Here is a 25,944-nt window from a genome sequence, read left to right as displayed (position 1 = left end):
CATTTTGCGAAAGGGGCACGCACAGCTTAACCCAAAAATGTTGATGAACTTTGGGAGGCATGCAAGACTGCTTTCTTTGATGTTCCTGATGACTTCATCAATAAATTGTATGAATCCTTGCCGAACCGCATGGATGCAGTCCTCTAAACCCATGGAAGTCATATAAAATGTTAAATTTGGATCTCACAGCACCACTACTTAATTCGCTTATGTTATGTAACATATTTTTGTATTTGAAGTACATTTTTTGTTCAATTTTCACACTACTTTTTGTAGGCGACAAAACTTTTGTGTTGCCAAAATTTGACCTATATGTCTTCATTAAATGATAAATCATTTTTCAGTAAAACAAATATATATAGTTTTGTCAGGGACTGTATTTTAAAATGTTCTTTTTTCCTATTAAAAATGTATATGAATGAAAAATAATACAGTAATAATAATAAATAGAGATGTCGCAATTAACGCATGCGCTGCACAACCCACTCACACGTTGTCACGTTCAATCTATAATGGCGCCGTTTTACCCATACAGTATATAGAGCTAAAAGGCAGCGTAAAATGAGTAGAGTGAATTTTGGCAGCCTTTGGAGCCTTTTTTTACATGGCTAAAGCGTTACAATCCCTCTCCCAAAGATTAGAATAATCGTGGGAAGCAATGTGGGGAAGAAAGGTAGTAGTTGATCTTTTTCTTAACACCCTAGGTTATTTCCCAACGCAGAGAAGATATATCAATTGGTACCACAACGCACAGTCATGGTTGCACTTCCCATCATGCATTTGGGCAGAAGTTAAATGGCTACAGTATCATTTACTGAAAGCTCAACAAATACACTAGATGGCAATATTTAGTCACAATATACAAAGTCACATTTATCCTTTAAGAATTACAAGTCTTTCTATCCGTGGATCCCTCTCACAGAAAGAATGTTAATAATGTAAATGCCATCTTAAGGATTTATTGTCATAATAAACAAATACAGTACTTATGTACTGTATGTTGAATGTATATATTTGTCCGAGTTTTTTTCATTTTTTTCTTAATGCATTGCCAAAATGTATATGATCGGGAAAAATTATCGGGAATGATTGGAAAAAAAAAAAAGCAATCGGATCGGGAAATATCGGGATCGGCAGATACTCAAACTAAAATGAGCGGGATGGGATCGGGAGCAAAAAAAACATGATTGGAACAACCCTAATAATAATGTTTTGTGTTTAAGAAAATTAAAACTCAAACATACTTTTATTCACTTTTTGTTTATGCAATGTAAACAAATAAAAATAAATGTAGACAGAATATTTGATTTTAAAGGGCTGAAAAAAGAGTCTTTGGACAAATTTCAGTTCAACAACGTCTTTAGGCGATTCCGTGACTACTCTCGATTCATTTGATAACAGACTAGTTGTCAATTAATCGCAACAAAGATGACTTTGACACCCCTGATCTCGATCGTACGCGATAATATTTTACTCCAATTTGCCTGTGCAGGAGCTGTCGATCTTGATGCCATCACTGATGAAAAGGAACGGAAGGCCCTTGAAGGCATGATCAGCAACTTTGGGCAGACACCTTGCCAGCTACTCAAGGTGCCGGTTGGCATCGTACCCTAGTGTTCAGTGAGAGTACGTGCATGATTTTCCATTTAAACTACATATTTTGTGTTACCAGGAGCCCCATCCAATTCGTCTTTCCCAGGAAGATGTGGAGAAGAGGAAGGCTCTGCTTGACTCGTGCCCTATGGTTTTGTTTGAACACCTCAGCAACCTAAAATCCTTCTTTGTGGAGGTTCGACTTCTCTGTTATTATATAATATTGGGTGTATTTTGACTCACTTAAATGTCACATTGTTCCTGTAGGGCATCAGTGACAATGTACCACTGGTTAAAGCTATTGTTCCAAAGAATCAGTCCCACTCCTTCATCAGTCAAGGAAGTCCAGACACTATGGTTGGCTTTGTCGCGTACTTCTATTAGATTCGATAATGATTCTTATTCAACTAAAATCTTTCCTTTACATGTTTTCCTAAAGGTGACAGTAAGTCAAAACTGTCTTTTTGGGACCCATGGGTGGCTGCCCTACAACAAGAGTATCTCCAACTACTTCACCTTCATTAAGGATCCCACAGTGTCCAACTCCAAGTGAGAAATTGCGCATTCTTTGACGCTCGTGGAAAATGCTCACCAAGCGTATGTTCTACGCAGAACCCAGCGTTTTCTGTCAGGACCCTTCGCACCCGGCGTGGAAGTAACGACGGGGCTATTTGTGGTCTCGCACGATGGAAAATTGCTCTTCAGTGGTGGACACTGGGACAACAGCCTCCGGGTTACTTCGCTTGTTAAGGGCAAGTCTGTTGGGCAGCACATCAAACACATGGGTAAATTATAAAGATGTCCATCCCGATCGATCGGGTCCGATCACTTCATTTTCAAAGTGTTGGAATCGGCAAAAAAATATCGGACATGCCTTTTTTTAATATATATATATATTTTAATTAAACCGTTTTCTAATTGTATTTAACGTTACAGACAAAATGTCTTACACTCATCCAGAGTCTTTAGTTTTGGCTTAAAGTAGGGCTATCAAATTTATCGTGTTAATGGCGGTAATTAATTTTTTAAAAATTAATCACGTTAAAATATTTAACGCAATTAACGCATGTGCCGCACGACCCACTCACGCATTGTCGCGTCCAATCTATAATGGCGCCGTTTTACCTATATATAGAGCTGAAAGGCATCGTAAAAGGAGTAGAGTGAATTTTGGCAGTCTTTGGAACCTTTTTTTAAATGGCTAAAGCCTTACAATCCCTCTCTCAACAATTAGAAATATCGTGGGAAGCAATGTGGGGAAGAAAGGTAGTGGTTGATCTTTTTCTTAACACCCTATGTTATTTCCCAACGCAGAGAAGCTATATCAATTGGTGCCACTACGCACAGTCATGGTTGCACTTCCCATCATGCATTTGGGCAGAACAGTTAAATGGGTAAAGTATCATTTACTGAAAGCTCAACAAATACACTAGATGGCAATTTTTAGTCACAATATACAAAGTCACATTTATCCTTTAAGAATCACAAGTCTTTCTATCCGTGGATCCCTCTCACAGAAAGAATTTTAATCATGTAAATGCCATCTTGAGGATTTATTGTCATAATAAACAAACTTATGTAACTTATGTACTGTATGTTGAATGTATATATTCGTCCGAGTTTTATTCATTTTTTTCTGAATGCATTGCCAAAATGTATATGATTGGGAAAAATAATCGGGAATTGAATCGGAAGCAAAAAAAAAAAAAAAAACAATTGGATCGGGAAATATCGGGATCGGCAGATACTCAAACTAAAACGATCGGATCGGGAACATGATCGGAACAACCCTAGTTTTAGCCATCGTGATCCAAAATAGAATATCGAGGTCTTTATAATCGTTTTTTTTTTTTAAGTACTATAAATAGTAATTTAGCCAATAAATGGTTAACCCCTTGATGCCTATAGTAACAAATTAGGCATGTGGGTTTTTTTTTTGTTTGTTTTTTTTTTAAACCATAGAAGCCTGTGGTCGCAAATTTGCAACAAAAATAAAATCGTATGAATTTTATTATTATTTCATTTTGGAGGGTAATTTTTTATTATATATTTATCTTTTATTTTATTGATAATTTATTGATACTTTTCTAAACTTGATTTAGCATCTACTTGAAAGCAAAAACTGAAGTAAAAGAGTCTTATATATTAATTTTTGTTTAATCCTGCCGGCAAGGGGTTAAATGTATCAATCCTGAATTGCCCATTTTCACCCATTCTTTTCTTAGATGCGACCAACCCATGCACTTTTCTGCTTGTATCCTAGATATCGTAACCTGCCTGTCAACTGACCACTGCGGGATCCACCTCATCTCCGGCTCCAGAGACACTACCTGCATGGTGTGGCAGGTTCTACAGCAGGTTCGACCTTCATGTAACTAGCTAATGTTACATACAGTGTATCACAAAAGTGAGTACACCCCTTGCATTTCTGCAGATATTTCAGTACATCTTTTCATGGGACAATACTGACAAAATGCCACTTTGACACAATGAAAAGTGGTCTCTGTGCAGCTTATATAATAGTTAATTAATTTTTTTCCTCAAAATAACTCAAAATGTAGCCAATAATATCAAAACCCCTGGCAACAAAAGTGAGTACACCCCTTAGAAACTACATCCCTAAATGTCCAAAATGAGTACTGGTTGTCATTTTCCCTCCAAAATGTCATGTGACTCGTTACTGTTATTAGGTCAAGGTGTGCATAGGGAGCAGGTGTGTTCAAATTTGTAGTGCAGCTTTCACACGTTCTCATACTGGTCACTGAAAGTTCCAACATGGCACCACATGGCAAAGAATTCTCTAAGGATCTTAAAAGACGTATTGTTGCGCTCCATGAAGATGGCCAAGGCTACAAGAAGATTGCCAAAAACCTGAAACTGAGTTTCAGCACAGTGGCTAAGATCATCCAGCGTTTTAACAGAGCAGGGTCCACTCAGAACAGGCCTCGGGTTGGTCGTCCAAAGAAGCTCAGCGCACGTGCTGAGCGTCACATCCAAATGCTTTCTTTGAAAGATCATCGCAGGAGTGCTGTCAGCATTGCTGCAGGGATTGAAGAGGCGGGGGGTTCAGCCTGTTGGTGCTCAGACCATACGCCACACTCTACATCATATTGGTGTGCATGGCTGTCACCCCAGGAGCAAGCCTCTTCTGAAGACGGTACACAACCAAGCCCGATAACAGTTTGCTGAAGACATGTCAACAAAGTACATGGATTACTGGAACCATGTCCTATGGTCTGATGAGTCGAAGATTAATTTGTTTGGTTCCGAAGGTCTCAAGCATGTATGGCGGCGACCAGGTGAGGACTACAAAGATAAGTATGCCATGCCTACAGATAAGCATGGTGGTGGTAATGTGATGGTCTGTGGCTGCATGAGTGCTGCAGGTGTTGGAGAGTTACATTCCACTGAGGGAAACATGAACTCCAACATGTACTGTGAAATACTGCAGCAGAGCATGATCCCCTCCCTCAAGAAACTGGATCGCAGGGAGGTGTTCCAGCATGACAATGACCCCAAACACACCTCCAAGATGACCACTGCTTTACTGAAGAGGCCGATGGACTGGCCAAGCATGTCACCAGACTTGAACCCAATAAATTATCTTTGGGGGATCCTCAAGCGGAAGGTGAAGGTGCGCAAAGTCTCAAATATCCGGCAGCTACGCAACGTCGACGTCGCTCTGGTCAACTCAATGCCCAGGAGAGTAAAGGCAGTTCTGGAAGATAAAATATTGACAGTTGAAATGTTGTATGTTAAGATTGACAACTTTCACGAAGGGGTGTACTCACTTATGTTGCCAGGGGTTTAGATATTAATGGCTATATTTTGAGTTATTTTGAGGAGAAAATAAATTTACTCTATTATATAAGCTGCACACAGACTACTTTTCATTGTGTCAAAGTGTCATTTTGTCAGTGTTGTCCCATGAAATGATATACTTAAATATCTACTGAAATGCAAGGGGTGTACTCACTTTTGTGATACACTGTACAGTTAGTTCAGGAAAATCAAGCAAAACTGCTTTCTTTGATGTTCCTGGATTTTGCGTCCAACAGGGTGGTGCTCCAGTAGGTCTGCATCCTAAACCTGTTCAGGTCTTATACGGCCACACGGATGAGGTAGTCAGTGTCAGTATCAGCACGGAGCTGGACATGGCTGTGTCTGGAGCACGGGTGAGAGTTAAGACATAAGTTATGATATCAGTTATACACTATGGTTTCTCCCAATGCCTCATAAGCCGGGCTGGCTGCCAAGCTTTTTTTGTTTTTAGCATGTTGAGTACTAGAGTTGTGCATTTAGTTTCGAGAATCGACTGGAGCCAGGATTTGCATTATGAATGCAAAGTGGAAACATTAAATTTAAAAAATGCCAATAAAATATATATACACCGGGTTCCAAAAATATGATTCTCTTATGATGGTTTTGTTTGGTTACTTATTTAAAGTGAAAATTATTCAAATTAAAGTTCATAGGTTAGAAATGAATGTTGTTTAAAAAATAAGCCTTGAAGAAATACCATGTGAAAAAGTCAAAAGTTATTCAAATTAGAGATGCCGATCGATCGGGTCCGATCACGTCATTTTCAAAGTATCGGAATCGGCAAAAAAAATATCGGACATGCCTTTTTTAATATATATATATATATATATATATATTTTTTTTTTTTTTTTAATCAAATCATTTTCTAATTGTATTTAACGTTACAGACATAATATGTTACGCTCATCCAGAGTCTTTAGTTTAGGCTTAAGGTAGGGTTATCAAATTTATCCCGTTAACGGCGGTAATTAATTTTTTAAAAATTTTATCACGTTAAAATATTTAACGCAATTAACGCATGCGGTGCACGACCCACTCACGCGTTGTCACGTTCAATCTTGTAATGGGGCCGTTTTACCTATATATATAGAGCTAAAAGGCAGCGTAAAAGGAGTAGAGTGAATTTTGGCAGCCTTTGGAGCCTTTTTTTAATTGGCTAAAGCCTTACAATCCCTCTCCCTACATTTAGAAATATCGTGGGAAGCAATGTGGGGAAGAAAGGTAGTAATTGATCTTTTTCTCAACACCCTATATATTTCCCAACGCAGAGAAGATATATCAATTGGTACCACTAGGCACAGTCACGGTTGCACTTCCCATCATGCATTTGGGCAGAACAGTTAAATGGCTACAGTATCATTTACTGAAAGCTAGACTAGATGTAGACATCTACGCTAGATGGCAATATTTAGTCACAATATACAAAGTCACATTCATCCTTTAAGAATTACAAGTCTTTCTATCCGTGGATCCCTCTCACAGAAAGAATGTTAATAATGTAAATGCCATCTTAAGGATTTATTGTCATAATAAACAAATACAGTACTTATGTACTGTATGTTGAATGTATATATTCGTCCGAGTTTTATTCATTTTTTTTCTTAATGCATTGCCAAAATGTATATGATCAGGAAAAATTATCGGGAATGATTGGAATTGAATCGGGAGCAAAAAACATGATCGGAACAACCCTAATTAAAATATTGCAATTTTGCAACCAAATGGTTGGTCCTTGTTAAATTTGGAACACATTAATGAACTAGAGCAGGGGTCAGCAACCTTCGATATTCAAAGCGCTGTTTTGACCGTCTCCCATTAAAAAAGTTATTACACAAAAGCTCTTTGACATCTAACATTTCGTTAACTGCAACAGAAAAAAAAAAGTTGATTTTAATAAAACATAAAATTTCGTTGTTGTTTTTTTCGGGCTCGGGCCTGCAAATAAAATTAATTGATCGGCCTTGGGTCGGGCATTAATACCCGCAGGCTGGGTCGGGTCGCGCTGGATTTTTTTAGGCCCGATCTTACCTCTACACACAACACAGAGTGTAGAGAGGGTCAGGAAAAAAAAGGCTGTGCTCAGTGTTACCGGACCGGTAAATGGTATCGGCGCCCTGTTTGTTGGTACTCGCCGATACCACCATTTCGGGCCAGATCAGCCCCCCCCCTGCCGATACTGGTATCGGTATCGGTGCATCCGTAATAAATAGGAAAAATGTAACGACTCTTGTGTAGCCCAAAGTAGCGGCGTAAGAGTAGCGTAGTAGAGTAGCAGGAGGGAGAGTGAGGGGCTGTACGAGTATGAAACTGAAAAACTAATATATTTTTAATTAAAAACCCAATCCTTTTCCACCCGATTCCGTTCCTCTGAAAAATGGCGTTATCGGCCCGATTTCCGATCATTTGATCAGATCGGGACTTAAAATGTTGCCTTCAATAGCCCGGATTGTAGCATGTTCCTATTGACCATTTCATCTATGTATCAGGACGGAGTCGTGATCATCCACACCGTTCGCAGAGGTCAGTACGTGCGTTGCTTGCGACCGCCAAGCGACAGCTCCTTGCCTCTTTCCATCCTCCACCTGGCTGTGTCCTGGGAAGGTCACCTGCTAGTCCACACTTGTCTGGAAGGCAAGGCAACACTAAAAGTACTTATATTTCTTTTTTTATTATGTTTTTCAACATTTTCCAATTGGCCTAAATAATTGTTTTTTCGTCACAGGATAAAAACGCCCTCCATCTCTACTCTGTTAATGGGAAGCACCTTTACAGTGAACATCTGAAGGAGCAGGTGACCGACATGTGCGTGTCAGGGGAGTTTGTCGTTACTGGAAGTGAGCAAGGCTACTTGTCCATTCGAGATCTCTACAGGTAATCAAAGCTTATAATAAAGCATTATTTTATATTATTTCAACGTCTTTGGGGTACCAAGTGCCAAAAAAACGCCATGAAAACCTCTCACTTTTTGGTGAAATTCGCCGTTTTGTAGTAAAAAAGGGTGAAATTTTGTAGATCTGAGGAGAAAATTATCAGGGGGGTGGGTCGTAACTCCATTTAACTAACGACATGTTTTATTGAAGATGCTAAGCCTGTCGCGACATGCAATTAATCCATTTATCGCAGGGTACCGGTAAATAAAATTGAGGGCGGTAATTTTCACAGCTGTGTTTTATCACCGCGTGCGGGCGTGCAGATGACATACAGTGGGGCAAATATGTATTTAGTCAACCATTAATTGTGCAAGTTCTCCCACTTGAAAATATTAGAGAGGCCTGTAATTGTCAACATGGTTAAACCTCAACCATGAATCAATACCAAAAGTTCATCTCAATACTTTGTTATGTACCCTTTGTTGGCAATAACGGTGGCCAAATGTTTTCTGTAACTCTTCACAAGCTTTTCACACACTGTTGCTTGTATTTTGGCCCATTCCGCCATGCAGATCTCCTCTAGAGCAGTGATGTTTTGGGGCTGTCGTTGGGCAACACGGACTTTGAACTCCCTCCACAGATTTTCTATGGGGTTGAGACCTGGAGACTGGCTAGGCACTCCAGAACCTTGAAATGCTTCTTACAAAGCCACTCCTTTGTTGCCCTGGTTGTGTGTTTGGGATCATTGTCATGCTGAAAGACCCAGCCACGTCTCATCTTTAATGCCCTTGCTGATGGAAGGAGATTTAACTCAAAATCTTTCGATACATGGCCCCATTCATTCTTTCCTTTACACAGATCAGTCGTCCTGGAACCCTTTGCAGAAAAACAGCCCCAAAGCATGATGTTTCCACCCCCATGCTTCACAGTGGGTATGGTGCAATTCAGTATTCTTTTTCTTCCAAACAAGAGAACCTGTGTTTCTACCAAAAAGTTCTATTTTGGTTTCATCTGACCATAACACATTCTCCCAGTCCTCTTCTGGATCATCCAAATGCTCTCTAGCGAACCGCAGAAGGGCCTGGACGTGTACTTTCTTCAGCAGGGGGACACGTCTGGCAGTGCAGGATTTGAGTTCCTGGCGGCGCATTATGTTTCTGATAGTAGTCTTTGTTGCTGTGGTCCCAGCTCTCTTTAGGTCATTCACTAGGTCCCCCCGTGTGGTTCTGGGATTTTTGCTCCCCGTTCTTGTTATTATTTTGACGCCACGGGGTGAGGAGGGAGTTGAAAGTCCGTGTTGCCCAACGACAGCCCCAAAACATCACTGCTCTAGAGGAGATCTGCCTGGAGGAATGGGCCAAAATACCAGCAACAGTGTGTGAAAAGCTTGTGAAGAGTTACAGAAAACGTTTGGCCTCCGTTATTGCCAACAAAGGGTACATAACAAAGTATTGAGATGAACTTTTGGTATAGACCAAATACTTATTTTCCACCATGATTTGCAAATAAATTCTTTAAAAATCAAACAATGTGATTTTGTTTTTTTCCCACATTGTCTCTCATGGTTGAGGTTTAACCATGTTGACAATAACAGGCCTCTCTAATATTTTCAAGTGGGAGAACTTGCACAATTAGTGGTTGACTAAATACTTATTTGCCCCACTGTATGAGTGTCCAGTTCTTCTCGCAAATGTTTATTCGTCATTAACACGCCATAGAATTACAGTTCAGACATAAATAAGGAAACATATCTCCAGTTGTGGTCAAAAGTTTACATACACTTGTGAAGAACATAATGGCATGACTCTCTTGAGTTTCCAGTTATTTCTACAACTCTGATTTTTCTCCGATAGACTGATTGGAACAGATAGTGAGCAATTGCCGGTAATAAAAATGTAAGCACATGATTATGGGCTAAAACTGTATTCTTCATAATAGCTTGGGAGAGCGCGTATAACACCTGTGGGAGAGCAAACTTGTATAACCCGTGGAGTATAATGGTCATACAATCAAGCATATCTTACAACCGGCCACGTTCGCATTTTGTTGTTCATGCATCATGTAACATTATCATACTGTACACATATTCAGCATGTTGTTCTCTATTGTATTTTTATTTTAAATTGCCTTTCAAGATGACATATCTGTTCTATGTGTTGCATTTTATCAAGTAAATTTCCCCAAAAAAATGTGAATTATACTTGGGTGCGACCTGGTTTTTTTTGGGCTGGTGCGACTTAATACTCAGGTGCGACTTATAGTCCGAAAATACGGTACCTTGAATCCCCAAACAAATTACTCCTGAGACAATCTTTGCGGTTTGTATGCAGTACACTTTTGTACTTTTTCAACCTAAATCCGGCGTTGGATCGCTGCATGTGTCACTGCGACCGACTGCGAATAACTGAAGCAGATGTTGGGATGGCCCCCCCTACTTGAAGGCGTGGCACAGTGAAGGTCGAATCTGACCCGTCAATATCATTATGAAGTCTATGCGATAGCAGCACAAACGTAGCATAAAGAAATGGCACCATTTTGGGTCCATTTTGCACTAAATGCGGGACTGTGTGACGTCATCACTCGAAATATCTCAATTAGGGATGTCCCGATCCAGGTTTTTGCACTTCCGATCCGATACCAATATTGTTTTGCTCTTCCAATCCGATACCGGGCTATCTGAGCATGTGTTAAAGTTTAAAGTTATTTAGCCTCCTTACTTAGTTGTCAGACTCATGTTGAAAAGGGTTTTAGTACTCTTGATAACAACTAGCCTGCTGAATTAGGTGAGTTTGAATAACACACAATGGTTGGTAACAAGAAACTGACCTGTTTATTCAGTGACAAACACAAAACATTATAAATGACAAACAGAAATGGCATAGTCGGTCAGTAAAACGTGCAAATAATATTAACTGTCAGTGGAAAATCCCACAAACCCCCCAAGCTATTAGATGCTTTTAATGTTTCGTGCATTAGTTACAATAATTGTATAAAAAGCCTCTCAGGTTTATATAAACGACTATTTCAATATCAAGTTAACATTTTAAAACAGTAAATAAAATACTCAAGTCCCCATTCTGTATCAGCAGCTTTAAACTACATTCAATTCATTTGATTTTGCGAATCAACTGTTAAAGTTGTTAAAATTGCTCCCGTTATTCCATAATTTCCCTTCTGTCTACTTTCGACAGGTGAAAGTTTTAAAACTGTTTTGAAGATAGATTCAAGTCATGATTTTGCCGATTTAGGAGTATTTTAGATTAAAAGTTAATTAGGTTCGCTTGGAAGGTTCACAACAGCCTACTAGGGAAGTCTCCTGCTTTAAGATAGCGGCCGTTTATTTTTCCATACTTCAATGTTGCTAACGCCGTCGAGTCTGTCATCGTGCATCTAGTTCGATATACATATGATATCTATTGTCTACAGTAAAACGATGTTGACGTAGTTTGTAGCGGCTGTCAGCAGCAGTCAGGTATTCTTGTGTTTTTTATCCAGCGGCATGAGTTGAGCTAAAGCCATGAGTTGACCAGGTCTATGACAAGCATGTTTACTCTCAGGACGCAATGCGGTTCGTTTCTCATTGTGTCCCGAAGACCGCGCTGTGTATTAGTTCCGCTTTACTTGACATATTTCTATAATCGGAATTTGGATGTTTGTGAATCGTTCTTGAATCTTCCACGGCCGAATCGCTCAAGGATGTGATGACGGCTGGGCATGTTGTACCTGGGTTCTAAGTGTTGGATGGTGCGTCTTTACTCACGAGAGATAATGGCTCGTCATCCAGAATGAATTCTTCGGCAATGACTCTTGTTATTCCCAGGGCTTTGGGACTGTCGAGTGCCAGTTTGTCACGCATAGCAAAAGTTTCTGGCAGTGTTATTTGCGTAAGACCTTTCTTTTTGTCTTCGGTTTTCTTAACATACTCCTCATATTGTTTGTGGTGTTATTTCGCTAAATGCTTGATTAGGTTGGTTGTATTAAAACTTCTTACAGCTTTACCACCCCGCTTGACTTTATTGTGGCATTTGTTGCACTCTGCCTCTTTGTCTTTGTCGTCCTTTAAGGTGAAATAATCCCACACAGCTGACATTTTTACCGATAAAGTCTCTCGGTAAATTGGGAGACGGTAATGTAAATGTAGTGTGTTGAAGGTGGGCCGTAAAATGCAGACCGGATTTTAGGGAAACCGAAGCAAAAACTGGAATGGATTATGTAAATCGGTGCCCTGTAAAACCCGGACCGGACTTAAAAAAAAAAAAAAATGGATCGGAAGTCTGGATCGGAATTTTTACGTGTTGGCCGATCCGATACCGATGTGCATTTTTTTGCCCATATCGACATCCGATCCAAATATCGAATCAGGACATCTCTAATCTCAATATGTCAAAAAAATATAGCAGCACAAACAAATTTTTTTACAGCACAAAAGTAGCACAAACAATTGACATCATTTTTAGCCATTTTTAATCAAAATGGGGGACATCATGAGTCGTGACATAGTTTTTCTCTAAATTAGTATCTGATTAGGGGCCAACTTCACAGAGGTACACTTCTTTATGACTTTCCTTATGTAAGTTTTGTTTCCAATGTGGTTTTGCATGGCATCATTAATGATAGCACTACTTAAATGGTAAGCACAGACCGGCATTTAATCTGTGTAAAGTGATCAGTTTGGTCCTTGTCCGCAGTCTGAAGCTGTGTGCGGAGCCCATGGCCATGCGGGTGCCCGTGCGCTGCGTCTCCGTCACCAAGGAACAGAGTCAGATCCTGGTGGGCTTACAGGACGGCAAGCTGATCATCGTGGGCGTGGGCAAGCCGGCCGAGGTAAAGAACTCGCTGAGGAACTACATCGCTCAGAGCCTGGAGGGATCGCCGCTCTTGGCCTCCCCCTTGCTGGCTCCGCTCCGAGCTCGCTCGCCCACTCGCCTACTGCACCAGCGAGATCAGCTGCTTTTCAGTCCCGACTCAGTCATCCAAAAACCGTAGCGTCCCGGACCGGCTCCGTTTCAAACGTTTATTGGATGCCGATGACCAGAATAGTCGTTCGGGGTTTTTATAATCACGCCCAACACTAATCGCTGTTTCTGTAAGCCATATTCCTGCAGTAGTTACTTTCTATTAATGCAAGTTGATAATATTGCACTGATTTTTTTTTTCTAAGTAATGCATTCATTGCTATACATGACAAAATACTATATAAATGAAGGTTAAAGTACCCTATTTTTATTCCCATCATGTATACCGTATTTTCTGCACTAAAAGGCATTGAAGTAAAGGTAATCCACGGGTTACATCGAACCCGACTTAGGTGATTTCAACTTTACAATACTAGTCTCGTCCGCCATTCCATCTCTAGTTGTTTTAAGTCTTTTTTTTTTTTAGTTGCGTAAACAGTACCTAGTTCCCATTGGCGTTCTTCATGATCCCCTCCTCCCACAGCAGCGTCGTCGCCGTCCCGCAGTTCCTGATGGCGTCAGGTCCCCCTTCCTTGTTCTCATGCTGCTGCCGCTGCTTCTCTCCGACGACGACGACTCTTATGAGTCCGATCCGGTTTTTTTAGTTCGAACGACAGGCTCGCATTGAGAGAGTCGGCCTAAGTGGCCATGATATCCCCCCCTCTCTTGCCTCCCTACTCTTTCCACATAATATTTTCTCTCTGCAAAGCAACTCACTCGTGAGTAAAGCCCGAATGGTCACTGTATACAACGGCGTTTAACACAATGTACCTCACAGTATCTTATTTTTTACTTGATTTTATTAATATGACGTACAATACATGTTTTTGAATAGTTTGAGATTTAGGGGGTATTTAGGGGTACTTAAAGGGTTAATTCCGACTTACTCGGAAATTCGAGTTACGCCGCCAGCGTAGGAACGGAACTCCTTTATAAACCGGGGACTACCTGTATTAGGGCACCTTCAATGAATGGCCTATATTCAAACTTTTTTCATATATAGGGCGTACCACATTATAAGGTGTAGTAGTAGTAGTGGTTGGGGTTGCCTTATACATCCACTAGATGGTGCTGCGCTAAAGGGAATGTCATGCCATGATGAACCATTATTGATCCATATTCAAGGCGCATCAGATTAAAAGGCGCACTGTCTGGTTTTGAGAAAATTGAAGGTGTTTAGGTGCGCCTTATAGTGCGAAAAATATGGTGTGTATATATATATGTATATATATATATATATATATATATATATATATTAGGGCTGTCAAACGATTAAAATTTTTAATCGAGTTAATAACAGCTTAAAAATTAATTCATCGTAATTAATCGCAATTCAAACCATATGCCATATATGCCATATTTTTCTGTAAATTATATATATATTCTGTAAAATAAATTGTTGGAATGGAAAGATAAGACACAAGATGGATATATACATTCAACATACGGTACATAAGGACTGTAGTGGGCATTTCACTCTACTGTCATTTAATCTGTCTATGCTGTCCTCACTCCGAAGCGTCTACTTTTTCCAAAGCTAGACAGCTAGTGAACGACGCCTTAATAATTAGACTTCTTCCTTTTTCATCTGATTTATTAATAAAATGGCCTCAAACCATTGTCCTCTTTAGACCGTCGTAAAACTACAAAATAAAAGTACACAAGCATTGCATTAGCAACAACGTTAGCTTAGCACGCTATACAGGTTCACTAAACATAAACCAAAAGCGTCTCATACAAAAAATATAACATTTCGCCTTCTAACATAATATGTACATTCTTTACAACAACCATACTTACGGACAAATCTTGTCCAAGGATCATATAAGCACAACATTATCAGCCCGAGACATCGTGCAGCCATAATGAACTGGCAAGAAAGCAATAAACCATGTCGCTAAGCGACCACAAGAGTTCGCTGTTGGACAGCACAAAAAGCCTTGCTGTAAAACTTACCAAAAGGCAGAATACTTTCTGAGCAGGACATGTGCGTTAATTGCGTCAAATATTTTAACGTGATTAATTAAAAAAAATTAATTACTGCGCGTTAACGTGATAATTTTGTCAAACGATTAAAATTTTTAATCGAGTTAATTACAGCTTAAAAATTAATCGTAATTAATCGCAATTCAAACCATCTATAAAATATGCCATATTTTTCTGTAAATTGTTATTGGAATGGAAAGATAAGAGACAACATGGATATATACATTCAACATACGGTACATAAGGACTGCTTTTGGTTATTATAACAATAAATCAACAAGATGGCATTAAAATTATTAACATTCTGTTAAAGCGATCCATGGATAGAAAGACTTGTAGTTCTTAAAAGAAAAATGTTAGTACAAGTTATAGAAATTTTATATTAAAACCCCTCTTAATGTTTTCGTTTTAATAAAATTTGTTAAATTTTCAATCAAAAAAAAGACTAGTAGCCCGTCATTGTTGATGTTAATAATTACTTACACAATGCTCATGGGTGCTGAAGCCTATAAAATCAGTCGCACCCAAGCACCAGCAGAGGGCGGCAAAACTCCATTAAACACAACAAGTGAGGGTTTCACTGTACTGTCATTTAAATCTGTCTGAGCGGGTCATCTGCGTTAATTGCGTCAAATATTTTAACGTGATTAATTTTAAAAATTAATTAACGCCCGTTAACGCGATAATTTTGACAGCCCTAATGTATGTGTATATATATATATATATATATATATATATATATATATATATATATATATATATATATATATATATATATATATATATATATATATATATATATATATATATATATACTGTACATATACAGTGGTATGAAAAAGTATCCGAAACTTTTGGAATTTCAGACATTTCTGCATAAAATCATCAAATGTGATCTGAACTTTGTCAAAATCACACAGATGAAAAAACTGCTTTCACTAAAACCACCCAAACATTTATAGATTTTCATATTTTAATGAGGATAGTATGTAAACAATGACAGAAGGGGAAAATAAGTAAGTGAAGCATCACATTTAATATTTTATTTTATAATATCCCCCTTTGGCAGTAATAACTTCAACTGTAGCTGCAGATCAGTCTGGCACATCGATTAGGACTAATCTTGGACCATTCTTCACTACAAAATTCTGGGATGTCTGGCATGAATCGGTGTCTTTAGGTCATGCCACAGCATCTCAATGGGGTTTGAGTTTGGACTTTGATTTGGCCACTGCAGAACGTGTATTTTGTTCTTCTGAACCCATTCTGAAGTTGATTTCATTCTGTGTTTTGGATCATTGTCTTGTTGCAGCATCCATCCTCTTTTTAGCTTCAACTGTCTGACAGATCGGCTCAGGTTTTCCTGCAAAACATCCTGATAAACTTTTGAATTCATTGTTCCATTAATGATTCCAAGTTGTCCAGGCCCTGAGGTAGCAAAACAGCACCAAATCATGACGCTCCCTCCACCATGCGTCACGGTGCGTATAAGGACTAGTTTTTGGTGAACTGTTCCATTTTTCCTCCACGCACGACATCATGTGTCACTCCCAAACAATTCAACTTTGGTTTCATCCAAAACTTCTTTGGAGTGTCCAATTGCCTTTTTGTGAACATTAAACAAGCAACAATGTTTTTTTTTTGTTTTTTGTAGACAGCAGTGGCTTCCTCCTTGTAGTCCTCCCATGAACACCATTCTTGGCCATAGTTTTAACATATAGTTGATGTGTGCACAGATATTGGACTATGCCAGTGATTTCTTTTAGTCTTCAGAGTTCTTTTTTACCTCTCTGAGTATTCTGTGCTGAACTCTTGGCGTCATCTTTGGTGGATGGCCACTCCTTGGGAGCGAAGCCACAGTGCCAAACTCTCTCCATTTGTAGACGACAACTCTGAGTGTCGATTGATGACTATCCAGACTTTTAAAGATGGTTTTGTGTCCTTTCCCAGCATTATACAAATCAACAATCCTTGATCGCAGGTCTTTGGACAGCTCTTTTGACCAAGCCATGATGCACATCAAACAATGCTTCTCATCAAGACAATTCTTACCAGGTGTGTGTTTTATAGTGGGCAGGGCAGCTTTAAACCACTCATCAGTGATTGGGCACACACCTGACTTCAATTGTTTAGTAAAAAATGGTTTCAATTGTTCTTTGTCTCCTTAGGCAGACTCCTTATTTATTTCCCCCCCCCCTGTCATTGTTTGCATGCTGTCCTCATTAAAATATGAAAACCTATAAATGTTTGAGTGGTTTTCGTTAAAGCAGACACTGTTTTTTCATCTGTGTGATTTTGACAAAGATCAGATTACATTTGATGGGGGTTTTATGCAGAAACGTGAGACATTTTTTAAGTTTCTGATACTTTTTCATACCACTGTTCACCACGTTTCATACCACTATTTCGTCAACCTCTAATTGTGCAAGTTCTCCCACTTGAAAATATTAGAGAGGCCTGTAATTGTCAACATAGGTAAACCTCAACCATGAGAGACAGAATGTGGAAAAAAAAAACTGAAAATCACATAGTTTGATTTTTAAAGAATTTATTTGCAAATCGTGGTGGAAAATAAGTGTTTCGTCAATACCAAAAGTCCATCTCAGTACTTTGTTATGTACCCTTTGTTGGCAATAACGGAGGCCAAACGTTTTCTGTAACTCTTCACAAGCTTTTCACACACTGTTGCTAGTATTTTGGCCCATTCCTCCATGCGGATCTCCCCTAGAGCAGTGATATTTTGGGTCTGTCGTTGGGCAACACGGACTTAACTCCCTCCACAGATTTTCTATGGGGTTGAGATCTGGAGACTGGCTAGGCCACTCCAGGACCTTGAAATGCTTCTTACGAAGCCACTCCTTTGTTGCCCTGGCTGTGTGTTTGGGATCAGTGTCATGCTGAAAGACCCAGCCACGTCTCATCTTCATTGCCCTTGTTGATGGAAAGAGATTTTCTCTTAAAATCTCTCGATACATGGCCCCATTCATTCTTTCCTTTTCACAGATCAATCGTCCTGGTCCCTTTGCAGAAAAACAGCCCCAAAGCATGATGTTTCCACCCCCATGCTTTACCGTGGGTATGGCGGTCTTCGGATGCAATTCAGTATTCTTCTCTTCCAAACACGAGAACCTGTGTTTCTACCAAAAAGTTCTAATTTGGTTTCATCTGACCATAACACATTCTCCCAGTCCTTTTCTGGATCATCCAAATGATCTCTAGCGAACCGCGGACGGGCCTGGACGTGTAGTTGCTTCAGCAGGGGGATACGTCTGGCAGTGCAGGATTTGAGTCCCTGGCGTCGCATTGTGTTACTGATAGTAGCCTTTGTTTCTGTGGTCCCAGCTCTCTGTAGGTCATTCACTAGGTCCCCCTGTGTGGCTCTGGGATTTATGCTCACCATTCTTGTTATGATTTTGACGCCATGGGGTGAGATCTTACAAGATCAAGGGAGATTATCAGTGGTCTTGTATGTCTTTCATTTCCTAATAATTGCTCCCACAGTTGATTTCTTTACACCAAGTGTTTTGCCTATTGCAGATTCAGTCTTCCCAGCCTGGTGCAGGTCTACAATTTTGTCTCTGCTGTCCTTCGGCAGCTCTTTGATCTTGGCCATAGTGGAGTTTGGAGTGTGACTGACTGAGGTTGTGGACAGGTGTCTTTAATACCGATAATGAGTTAAAACAGGTGCCATTAATACAGGTAACAAGCGGAGCCTCGTTAGACCTCGTTAGAAGAAGTTAGACCTCTTTGACAGCCAGAAATGTTGCTTGTTTGTTGGTGACCAAATACTTATTTTATACTCTAATTTGGAAATAAATTCTTTAAAAATCAAACAATGTCATTTTCAGTTTTTTTTCCACATTCTGTCTCTCATGGTTGAGGTTTACCCATGTTGACAATTACAGGCCTCTCTAATCTTTTCAAGTAAGAGAACTTGCACAATTGGTGGGTGACTAAATACTTATTTGCCCCACTGTATATATTGCACTTCCTCCAAATAATACATGATGTTTTCAATTTATTGACAATGGATATTTTTATAATAGCAGTGTTTTGTCCTGCATAGCAACATAACTCAAATTGGTCCTGATTCAGAATCATTCCCTTTTCACAACCAACTCAATCAACCTTTAATGTTTTATTTATTGCCTCACACGCAATCAAATATGAACCACTAATCACTCATAAATCATATCGCCTTCTCTCCTTGTTTCTTTATACTTTCCTCCATCCTACCTCCTTCCCTCCCTTTTACTTGACTTCCTCCGCTCCTCTCAGCTACGTTCAGGCCACATCACACGGAAGCTGTGGGGCTCCACCAAGAGGCTGACCAGGATCTCCTCGGGGGAGTCTGACCACGTCGTCTAGCACGAGCCCCTCCCTGATCCTTAAACCCCACTCCCTTCATGTCACCCGCCGCACCTTCACTGACGTCAGGTTGCTTTATTTTGTCTCATCCAAGTGAATTTTGTCATACTAAAAGTTTACTTCCGACTGACCGAATGGCGCTGGCGCTATGGTTCAGATCCAGAAGTGAGCGCAGCTTTCATCTTTTCATGTTGCTTGTGTGTCTCCATATTTTCAAGTGGCCTTTCTGTCCTCCTTTTGTTTGAGAAGCCTCAAAGCTGCCGCTCAGCATTCATACATCGTGAGACGGCTCACTTAAAAGACCAAAACTCTCAGCCTTTCCATTCTTGTGGTGCTTCTGTTTATTTTGTTGAGCTTAGTTGTTTAATTCTTTAACAGGACAAGTGATTATTTTTGGTCATTAAAATTGTCCAATTTAGTGTCAAACTAAATTGACGTAAGGTTCAATCATAATGATATTTTTTTTTTAATTATTGATCCTTCCTTTTTTATACTTTTTATGAATAAATATCAATAAAACCAAGAGTGATGGAAGAAAAATATTTTATTTGTAGTAATTGAAAGCTTACAACATGCCATTTAAGAAACACATTTTCATTTAAAAATGGCGTCCTCCTGCATGAAAAAAACGTGAATTTTTGCATATTTGCAGACATGAGCAAGTGGCAACATTGTGAGACGGTGACATTGAGCAAGCAAACAATCTGCAATTTTAGTATCCATCGTGACTACAGGAATCTGAAGCTAAGCGGCACAAAAAATTGTATACAGTTACGGGCAAAAACGTACAATTTGAGCAAAATTCGCCAAAAACTTATCCATTTATTTCTAACAGCCAAAATTTCCCATTGATTTGCAATGGCCCTGTTTGCCGTTCATTTCAACGGCACAAAAACTTCCATTCACTGCTGTTGATTTCCAATCCAGACTGACAATAATCTACATTAGCACACCCAAAATCAACAAAAAGTGACCCCTGAAATGCACCCAACTCAACATGACATGAGCAAGTGGCAGCACTGTGAGACGGTGACATTGAGCAAGCAAACAATCTGCTATTTAAGTTACCATGGTGACTTCAGGAATCTAAAGCTAAGGGGCACAAAAGTTGTATACAGTTTTGAGCAAAATTCGCCAAAAACTTACCCATTTATTTCTAACGGCCAAAATTTCCCATTGATTTGCAATGTCCCTGTTCGCCGTTCATTTCAACGGCACAAAAACTTCCATTCATTGCTGTTGATTTCCAATCCAGACTTGCAAAAATCTACATTAGCACACCCAAAAATCAACAAAACGTGACCCCTGAAATGCACCCAACTCAATATGACATGCGCAAGTGGCAGCACTGTGAGACGGTGACATTGAGCAAGCAAACAATCTGCTATTTAAGTTACCATGGTGACTTTAGGAATATAAAGCTAAGCAGCACAAAAGTTGAATCAAGTTTTGGGCAAAATTCGCCAAAAATGTACCCATTTATTTCTAACAGCCAAAATTTCCCATTGATTTGCAATGGCGCTGTTTGCCGTTCATTTCAATGGCACAAAAACTTCAATTCACTGCTGTTGATTTCCAATCCAGACTGGCAAAAATCTACATTAGCACACTCAAAAATCAACAAAAAGTGCCCCCTGAAATTCACCCAACTCAACATGACGTGACAATTACATACATAATTACAATACAGTAACTGACAAATAAAATGAAAAAAAAAAGTTTAAGTCCCCAATGACACAAATGTTGTTGTATTGGTTGTTTTTTTTTTCTTTCTTTTTTTTTACCTAATTGGCTGCCATTGAACATCCAACCCATTTTGACCGGAAGGGGTTCTAACACCCTCAATGGCACTGAAACATGAGCATTCCCAGACAGTTCCCCCAGTTTAAATGATTTGGCCATTTATAATTGCCATTCTATCATTGACAACAGTCAATAATTTAATCCTAGGTTTACTCTATTTTTAAATATAAATATATACAGTCCCTGACAAAAGTCTTGTCGCTTATTCATTTTGTAGAAACAATTGCTAATAACCTGACTTTTAATGATTCAATTGGTTTCAGAAATGGCTCATATGAAAGCTAAGACCCTCCCAAATGATGTTGAATGTACAAAAATATATTTGTTTCACTGAAAGAAGATTTATCATTTAATGAAGACATAAAGGTCAAATTTTGCAAAGACAAAAGTTTGTCGCTTAAAGAAAGTAGTGTGAAAATTGAACAAAAAATGTACTTCAAATACAAAAATATGTTACATAAGATAAGCGAATTAAGTAGTGGTGCTGTGAGATTCAAATTTGATATTTTGTATGACTTCCATGGGCTTCGGCAAGGATTCATGCAATTTATTGATGAAGTCATCAGGAACATCAAATAAAGCAGTCTTGCATGCCTCCCAGAGTTCATCAACATTCTTGGGTTTCCTCATCCATGCTTCCTCTTTCATCCTTTTCATGTCTGGTGACTGGGCTAACCAGTCCGGGAGGATTTTGATCTTCTTTGCCTTGAGGAACTTTGAGGTAGAGATTGAACTATGCAATGGAGCACCATCCTGCTGCAGAATTTTTCCCTTTTTATGGTTAGGAATGTAAGAGGCAGCTAAGATTTGTTGATATTTCAGACTATTTATGTTGCCTTCCACCCTGCAGATCTCACACACCTCCATACTGGATGTAACCCCAGACCATGATTTTGCCACCACCAAACTGCACTGTTTTCTGATTGAATCTCGGATCCACGCAGGCTCCAGTAGGTCTCCTGCAATATTTGCGGCGACTGTGGTGTAATTCAATGGAAGATTCATCTGAAAAATCCACCTTTTGCCACAAAACAGTGAAGTTTGGTGGTGGCAAAATCATGGACTGGGGTTACATCCAGTATGGGGGTATGCGACAGATCTGCAGGGTGGAAGGCAACATAAATAATCTGAAATATCAACAAATCTTAGCTGCCTCTTACATTCCTAACCATAAAAAGAGACAAATTCTGCAGCAGGATGGTGCCCCATGGCATACTTCAATCAAGATCCTCCAGGACTGGCCAGCTCAGTCACCAGACATGAACATCATTGAGCATGTCTGGGGTAGGATGAAATAGGAAGCATGGAAGACGAAACGCAAGAATTTTGATGAACTCTGGGAGGCATGCAAGACTACTTTCTTTGATGTTCCCGATGACTTCCTCAATAAATTGTATGAATCCTTGCCGAAGCCCATGGAAGTCATACAAAATATTAAATTTGGATCTCACAGCACCACTACTTAATTCGCTTATGTTATGTAACATATTTTTGTATTTGAAGTACATTTTTTGTTCAATTTTCACACTACTTTCTGTAGGCGACAAAATCTGACCATTTAAATGATAAATCTTTTTTCAATGAAAAGAAATATCTTTTTGTACATTCAATACATTTGGGAGGGTCTTAGCTTTCATAAGAGCCGTTTCTGAAACCAATTGAATAATTAAAAGTTAGGTTATTAGCAACTGTTTCTACAAAATGGATAAGCGACAAGACTTTTATCAGGGAATTTAGATCTGACATCCACATATGTAACCAACCAGTTGTTGATGAGATTGAGTTGTTTTGAAATGACCAATAATAGTCACTTTTCCGAATAAAGGTCAATTTATAAATCAAACTAGCAAAAATTTGCTACTACAAACCTGTGACAAAGAGGGCACAAACAAACCCTCTACTAAATTAATAACACGTCTAGCTCCGTCAATGGTAGCCAGCGGGTTAATTCAGTGCTAAATCTAGGTTGAAGCAGCTAGCAGCTTGGTCCGTGATGTTTTCGATCGGTGAATTGTCACCTAGCTAACATGAGCAGTCTATTCATTAAGTTTTTAATATTCATTCATTCATTCATCATCGCGAGGGTTAAAAAGTAGCATGTTACAGATACACTTTCTCCAAGGGCTCCAGTAGATGTTAAGAGCAATACTTTTTTTGGGTGCTTTTTGTCCTGTGTTCACCTTTTGTCTTCCTATTGCCACCATCTTACCCTGACTGTTAGCGCTCCTCGTTAATATATGTTGTTTTCAAATGACACTTAGCCCTGATAAAAGGGTATATACTACACTATGTCTTTTTGTCGTATTAAACACTAAAATCCTGCGTCGCGTTTACTATACCGGGCATGTCAGTGGTGACAACTGTTTGTGTTTCTAAGCCAAAACAGTGATAAATCCTGTGATTAAAATTGTTTCTGACATTGACTTGTAGGACTTCCCACAAACGGAGTGCCTTTATCCGAGGGTGGTTCTCATGTATTTTTTGGCATTCCCAAGAGGAAGTAAGTGACTTAAGACAAATAACATAGACTGTGTTATATCTCTGTGACTGTCACAAAATAGATATGTGTATATATGTGATTATTTATGAATACGGTATAATTAAGTAATGCACAGCATGGTTTTTATTTCTGTTTATCAGATGTACTTTTTGCACTTTCGAGGTACTCATATGTTCAGAAATTGTTTTAAATTGGCTTCCTAAATTGTACATACTTGCTTTGTAAACACAAATGGAACGTGATCATTAAAGTGTTGTCTGGATTTCAACTTAAAGATTTACTTTATTATTATTTTTTAATTTTTTTTTTACATTATTTTTCATAATACTGGATGCAAGGGCGTAGGTTTGCATCGGGACGGTAGGGACGTAACACTACCAACTTTTCAGGGTGCTCAAATTGTCCCCACCAACCTTTAAGCAACATATTTGCATTAAAGTGTATGTCAACACCTGGGGAAATGCTAATATTCCATCATTTATCCATAAACGAATGCCTTTTGGATTCATATCATGTCACTTCGTGTAATTACACACATCGCAACACCAAGAAAATGAGAGAAATTTGGGTCAATTTCAAGCTAAAAAGACCCTGGAAATCGGGCAGATTGTGGGCGTGACATCAAAACAAGGAAACAACCGGCTAAGTGCTTTAGTACTGAATGGCGGCGATGATGGCGGACAATTACGTTTCTAATTGCAGCGACGAATCCGACGTAACGAACATTCTTCTAATGGTGAAGAGGAGAGTTATAAACCTTTCTTTGGTGTTTTGGGTTATCAATTTGATCCCAAACTAAAGCCAATGCAGCCTAATGAAAGGATCATTGAGGGGAGCAATCACACTGATGAAACCCCGACAACAGTTCGTGTGGGAAACACCAAATGGTATGTTTTGCATTTCTTTTTGTGGAGCTGATACACAGTGACGGCAAAATAAAGTAATGTATAGAATAATTACCATTTAATATGCTATCATCGGTTTCGCCCTGCCAACCGACACAAATATGAATGGGATTAGAGCAGGGGTCCCCGGTGTGATTTGGGTCTTTTTTTCACGGACCGGTGTCCCTCTTTTATATTCAGTTGGACTCTCAATGTTATCCAATGGTGCTAAAAAACTATTTACATCACAAAACATACATGTGCAACACGGAAATGGCGTAAATTAACGCTTAACGACATGGCGGAGTCAAGTGAGAGGGCTACGTGCAGTTGTTGTGTGCGCCAAACATGGCAAACGTAAGTTAATATTCCTTTCTTTAAAGAAAGTTTGTAGTGCGTACTTAGGAATCGCTGCATTCGCGGTCCTTTATAACGTTACGCGCATGCCAACTTTGTCAGAACACCGGCAATGTGCGGCAGAAAAATACAGCAAATATAAAATAGCATTTGTTTTTAGCCCCGTCGTGTTAAGTGCACGGAAAAAATACAACTCACCCGCTGAATCAGTAGGAGGGCTGAGTTTGTTTCGTTGAGACGAGATGGGAGAGTGAGAGAAGCTAGCATCAAGCTAGCGATGTTGGAAATTGTAGCACAGTTTACAGCGCACTCCAAGCGATGTCGGGATATTCCGAAATGACTTTAATCCAGAACTTCGGTAGAGTTGTTGTCTCAAATGTACGTTTAAGTTGCCGTGATTTGCGATCTCTACAAGCTGATATTCCTGTTCCACAGACATGCTCGAATCACTCGATTTATTCACATACGGGTCACGAATTCACTCCTTTGCAGTTTGTGGGTCTTTAGTGATTGGGAAGTAGCATAAATTTTGTTTTCTTTGAGGTTGTAGGCACATCTGGCTCGTCAGGTTCCCGTTTCCCTGTAAAATAGCAAAATTAGCCCTCTTAGCACTGACGAACTTTACTCATTGTCTGCGTAGTCCAGCTCTTTTTCTCGCGTTCGGCAACTCATGGGTACTACATTGCGACAAATGGCTATTTGTAAACCACATAGTATGACAGGTTTGAACCATTTTAGCGATTTTTTGATAAAACACGAACGCAACTCTCGTCAATAAACAACGAAGGCACCTGCCTCGACCTTTT

The 25,944-nt window shown here is 39.4% G+C and overlaps 1 protein-coding gene across 3 annotated transcripts in view; it reads left to right on the top strand.

Moving 5' to 3' along the window:
• nbeal1 (neurobeachin-like 1) overlaps window positions 1–21,655 on the top strand; it is a 132,472-nt gene extending 110,817 nt beyond the window's left edge. For 2 of the 3 annotated variants that reach the window (XM_057818755.1, XM_057818747.1), the window contains 11 exons: window positions 1,493–1,590; window positions 1,673–1,789; window positions 1,861–1,950; window positions 2,033–2,142; window positions 2,206–2,378; window positions 3,857–3,951; window positions 5,652–5,768; window positions 7,902–8,063; window positions 8,138–8,286; window positions 12,974–13,109; window positions 19,505–21,655. In XM_057818755.1, the coding sequence (XP_057674738.1) occupies window positions 1,493–1,590; window positions 1,673–1,789; window positions 1,861–1,950; window positions 2,033–2,142; window positions 2,206–2,378; window positions 3,857–3,951; window positions 5,652–5,768; window positions 7,902–8,063; window positions 8,138–8,286; window positions 12,974–13,109; window positions 19,505–19,594 (1,337 nt within the window). In that variant the 3' untranslated portion in view covers window positions 19,595–21,655. Of the gene's footprint in view, window positions 1–1,492; window positions 1,591–1,672; window positions 1,790–1,860; window positions 1,951–2,032; window positions 2,143–2,205; window positions 2,379–3,856; window positions 3,952–5,651; window positions 5,769–7,901; window positions 8,064–8,137; window positions 8,287–12,973; window positions 14,479–19,504 lie in introns of those variants that run through there. The other variant, XM_057818738.1, reaches the window with a different exon arrangement.
• The last annotated feature ends 4,289 nt before the right edge of the window (window positions 21,656–25,944 follow it).

Source organism: Corythoichthys intestinalis, chromosome 2 (assembly GCF_030265065.1).
Source record: "Corythoichthys intestinalis isolate RoL2023-P3 chromosome 2, ASM3026506v1, whole genome shotgun sequence".
Taxonomy (NCBI): domain Eukaryota; kingdom Metazoa; phylum Chordata; class Actinopteri; order Syngnathiformes; family Syngnathidae; genus Corythoichthys; species Corythoichthys intestinalis.
This window is presented reverse-complemented; position numbering and strand designations above follow the sequence as displayed.